This window comes from Nicotiana attenuata, chromosome 2 (assembly GCF_001879085.1).
Source record: "Nicotiana attenuata strain UT chromosome 2, NIATTr2, whole genome shotgun sequence".
In the NCBI taxonomy this organism is placed as follows: Eukaryota; Viridiplantae; Streptophyta; class Magnoliopsida; order Solanales; family Solanaceae; genus Nicotiana; species Nicotiana attenuata.
In genome coordinates, this window is record NC_031990.1 from 78,155,734 (window position 1) to 78,161,102 (window position 5,369).

Genomic DNA, 5,369 nt, shown 5'->3' on the forward strand with positions numbered 1-5,369 from the left:
CGTTTGGATTGTTGGGGGGGGGGGGGGGTTGAAATTGAGTTTTCATTTTCCTATCATCCGTTAGCTGATTAAAAGAGCTCGTTTGTCACATTAATTTTAGATGAATACAATATTATCATTATCAAAACTATGTTAGATGAAAGACGATCGTATGATGTGTGTACCTAACATAGAATAAACGTTAGCAACTAACATCTTAGCTATAACAGACAACTGAAACATCACCTGTATTGAGATACGACCTTGCGCGGCTAGAAGTTCAAGATTTTTAGATATAACTTTTTTCAATTTTTGTCATAGTAATTAGTTTCTTAAATGCTGCAACAATAGAGGTTTTTTTTAACAATATTGATTGTCACTTCTCATGATTAAAATCTTGTTTTTTTGGTCAAAACAAAAAGTTCTTGACTAAAATCATATTAACTCAATTTTTTCCCCGACTCATAGCCTGTTTGGCCAAGCTTCTAAAATCAGCTTATTTTGATAAGTAGTTTTTCTCATAGCTTGTGTTTGACTAATTAATTTGAAAATCACTTTTAAGCATGAATTAGTGTTTGACCAAGCTTTTACAAAGTGCTTCTAAGAGTATTTTTTTCAAAACCGCTTTTCAAAAAAAGTTCTTTTGAGGAGAAACTACTTTTTTCTGGTTCTCCAAAATTGCTTCTGTTTCTACGCAAAATACTTTTCCCCTTTCTACAAGCTTGGTCGCACACTTCAATTTATTATTATTTTGTTTAAAAAAACAAGTGCTTTTTGGTTTGGAGAAGGTTGGCCAAACATGCTTTCATTAGACAACTGACCAATTGCTCGACTATCACTCCGTGGCAGCTGCTAGACTTAGAGCCCGTTTGGATTGACTTAAAAAGATAGCTTTCCAACAGAAATAGCTTTTAAGCCAAAAAGTAATAAGTTGGGGTTGACCAGCTTATTGATTTTGACTTGTTTTAATCAGCTTTTAACTTATTTTATGCACTTTTAACTTTGCCAAACACCTAAAAAAGCTAAAAAGAACTTAAAAGCTGAGTTGACTAGCTTAAAAGCCAATCCATACACCCTCTTAGTTGACCTAGTTGCTTATTGCCCCACTATGAAGTATGAACCAGGCTACAACAGAGCTCATCTTCACCTATACTCATGCAAGAACATAAAAACCATGGACCCTGAGGAACTCAAGATTTAGCTAAACTAAGTCATTCATCAATCTCAGCTCAGACCACTATTTGACTATGATCTTTTTTTAAAAAAGATTTACAATACATAAAGGGGAGGGGATGCCCACCCACAAGGTGGAAGTTTTGGTAGCCAACTAGCCGGGGTCCAACTAATTAGTGGGTCCAGATCACTTAACAGACGGAGGGCGTATTTTTGCCAAAGTATAATGGTGAGGGATAAATATGAAGAAAATTTGAAATATTGTTCATATCTACCCCCCGTTTTACTATTCGATTGTATATATGACCCTTCTCCGTCCTTATAAAGCATGCTTACTTCTTTTTTTGTTAAGCATGCTTGCTTGCTCTGAGTCACGGGGCATTATGTTTTGGGGGCAAAATTAACCTTCATGCGCTTGATGAATGCCAAAAGAAAGTTCTTGCATTTCAAAAATCTTTTGACATTCTCCTTAGTCTGCCAAAGTAGAAGGCAGGCTATGAAATTTTGATTAAACTGATTACTTCAGTAAAACATCAATTTACTTCACATACAAACTGTTCAGCAGTAATCTTTGCATGATTGTGGATGCTGCGTAATGGCAGAGCTCAAACCTGAGACTGCAAAAAGAAAAAAGTGGTGGTGAATATGGGTATAAAACAACTTTCGGATAAAGAAATATCGAAACAAAGGCAGTAGATAAGCAATTTACCAAGAAACGTTTTTTATAGCTTTCCAGAAGCTCCTTTGGGTCGCGTTTAGTTACTGTATAAGCCTCAATTTGGTTCATCTCCTGCAATAAATGCACCGCACTACATCAAGTGACGTTGCACTGAGTCATAATGTCTGTACTAATGTTTATATACACATGAGAAAACTTGGATATTTGGGCGGTAATATCTGTTATCCGCATAAAAGTCCAAATATTGAAGAAAGATAGCATTTGAATAACTTCTACATAAAAGTGGCTTGGAAATGAATGAACAAAAGGTACAGATAACATTTTTGGGTGTTTCGCATTACTGTTACAATAGTTTCTGGAAAATGAACTTCAAACAAATGATACACGATGATTGATTGGATGATTCTGGAAATTTTGATATGCTTCTGTTATAGAATGGGCACTATAAGATTTAAGTTGGCTAAAGAAGCTACGGATTTAAAGGTAAGGTTAAGGTCTGCGTACACACTATCCTCCCCAGACCCTACTTGTGGGATTACACACTGGGTTTGTTGTTATTGTTGTAAAGAAGCTACGTGTGCATATAATTGTACATACACTCTTTGGCTTCAAATTATAGGTGACCTGTAGATTCTCCTATTGCATGCTAAGTATGAGGATAGCACTACAGAACTCAGGTAGCATAAATATAAACTTTCTAGCTTTGAAACAACTTTTTCCAGACATTCACTCCCTAAATCAACAGCAAGCAGCAACAGTTGGAGAGGTATGGGCAAACCAAGGTTGGAACCTAACCTTCACAAGGCGTCTTGAATGATTGGGATATTGGCAGAGTAACACAGTTCTATAATACTCTAGCGCAGTTTAAAGGGATTTCAACTAGGAAAGACTGCATGATATGGCAAGGGCATAGGCAAGGAAAGTTTTCAGTTAAATCTGCCTACAAGGAGTTCAATTTTTCAAACAATCAGAATGGGTGTTGGCCATGGAAGATGATATGGAAAGTTAAGATTCCATACAAAGTTGCCTGCTTTACATGGTTATTGGCAAAAGAAGCAGTGTTGACTCAGGATAACCTTATCAAGAGAGGTTATCAACTTTGTTCCAAGTGTTACTTATGTGGACAAGAGGCAGAGACAATAAATCATCTCTTTTTACATTGTAAATGGACAACTCATTTATGGAGGATATTCATTAGTTTGAGAGGCATCAGGTGGACTATGCCAAGAAGAATATTTGAGGTACTAGCATGCTGGAACAGCGAGGGTATCTCTTCTTGTGAGAAAGAGAGATGGAGAATTGTCCCTGCTTGCATTTGGTGGACAATTTGGGAAGAAAGAAATCAGAGATGTTTTGAGGACAAGGCCAGTAGCATCCAAAAATTGAGAAATGAAATGTCTTGTCCTATTCTATTTTTGGTGTAAACAAGAAGTCTTAGAAGAACCTGAATCTATTTTTGATGTATTAGAATCCTTATGAGAAGACTAAGGACTAGGAGTTTGTTTTGGTTCTTCTAAATACGGGGGACTACACACCCTTTGTGTAGTTTGTTATTAATATACAAATATGTTACCTTCTCAAAAAAAAAAGAATATAAACTTTCTTTTGAAAGATAACCGAGAAATCCCTAAGGGACAGTAGCGTATGCCGTATGGTTCAAAACTTGGTGGATGATGGGCCCTCCCCACTACCATTATCCACAACCGGCTTTTGTATGCAGCAGGTTTCAAACCCGTAACGTGTGCTTAACCCACACATCAAAAGCTTCCCTCTTACCACTAGACCAAAGCTTTGGCGGCAGAACATCAATATAAAGCTTTAGAGAAACACCATGCCATTGGAAAAAGCATCCAAGAAACACCATGTTCTAGTACGAATAATGCTTATATTTTGGTATATAGCTATAGATAAAATTATATTCTGGCAGTCAAACCATGCCATTGGAAAAAGCATCCAGGAAACATTAATCCCCGTAATACCTCGATCCATGCTGCAAGTTTTGACCTGCCTGTTGCAATATCAAAGTTCTTTACATCGAGCAAGAAGGGCTGAAATCTTTCAATGAATGGAGCATAAGCTATATCCACCTGTCCGTCACACATATAAGGTAGTAAATATTCATGCACTTACAGAAAATAATCCCATGGTGAACACTAACAGCTAGTTTGGATGGTTGTTACATATTATTTCATAATGCATTGTATTGTATTACATTATATTGTTTGATGAATAAAATATTTGGATAGATTGTATCATTTTTCATTATTTCATGATGTCGCACACCATCAATATGAAGAATAAACTTGCAATATTACGAATAAAAAGTAGGGTACGGGATATAATTATTATATAAAGGATAAAGGATAAAATATGATCTATATATAATTAAGGGAGAGGCAAAAGCATATTATTAAGACAAGTGGCATAACCACAAAAAGCCAAGTGGCATTGTTCAGACAAAATAAATTACCTTTTCAACTAAAAAAACCTGTTTAAATTTTGAATGAATTAGTTAATCTATTTGAATTAACAAATATAGATATCTTATAATTAGCTATATTAAAAAAACAAAAATATAAAAAAATAACTACCCATTCAAATTGGGGAGTAGTTTCTTTCTAATATAGTAGTCAAATCCAATTTAAAATTCGGGAGTAGTTTCAAAGTTGGAGTTTTAAGACAAAATAAACTACCTTTCTAACTAAAAAATTTTTTGAATTTTAAATTTTGAATTAATTGGTTACTCTATTTGAATTAATAAATACATATATATTATAATTAGCTATAATTAAAAAAAAAGAACTACCCATTCAAATTGGGAAGTAGTTTCAAGTTGGAGTTATAAAAATATTTTAAACATAAAAAATAAATGAAAAAATAAAATTAGCTGTAACAAAAAATGGAAATATATGAATAGAAGAAATACCCATTCAAATTGGGGAGTAGTTTCAAGTTAGAGTTTTAAAATTATTTTAAAATAAAAAAAACAAAAATAAAGAAATAAAAAAACTTTCATACAAAAAGTCAAGTGGCATTGTTAAGACAAAATATTTTTCAAGTGGCATTCACAATGGGGAATAGTTTCAAGTTGGAGTTTTAAAATTATTTTAAAACTAAAAAACAAAAAATAAGAAAAAATAAAATTATGTACAGTAAAAGACGAAAATATTAAAAAATAAAAACAAAAAAAAACTACTTATTCAAGTTGGGGTGTAGTTTTGGTTACTCCCTTTCTAACTAAAAAAATCTTTGAATTTTTAATTTTGAATCAATTGGTTACTCTATTTGAATTAATCAATAAAGATATCTTATAATTAGCTACAATAAGAAAAAGGAAAAACTACCCATTCAAATTGGGGAGTAGTTTCAAGTTTGAGTTTTACAAATATTTTAAAATAAAATAAAACAAAAAAAGTTTAGCTATAATAAAAAAAATATATATAATAAAAAACTATCCATTCAAATTGGGGAGTAGTTTCAAGTTGGAGTTTTAAAATTATTTTAAAATAAAAAAAATAAATAAACTTTCAATTCAAAT

General features: G+C 33.0%; 1 protein-coding gene across 3 annotated transcripts in view; it reads right to left on the minus strand.

Moving 5' to 3' along the window:
- LOC109213349 (protein IN2-1 homolog B-like) overlaps positions 1,572-5,369 on the minus strand; it is a 7,710-nt gene continuing 3,912 nt past the window's right edge. For all 3 annotated transcript variants that reach the window (XM_019377148.1, XM_019377152.1, XM_019377143.1), the window contains exons 8-10: positions 3,811-3,918; positions 1,862-1,942; positions 1,572-1,769 (exon numbers count right to left, since the gene is read on the minus strand). In XM_019377148.1, the coding sequence (XP_019232693.1) occupies positions 1,758-1,769; positions 1,862-1,942; positions 3,811-3,918 (201 nt within the window). In that variant the 3' untranslated portion in view covers positions 1,572-1,757. The remainder of the gene's footprint in view (positions 1,770-1,861; positions 1,943-3,810; positions 3,919-5,369) is intronic.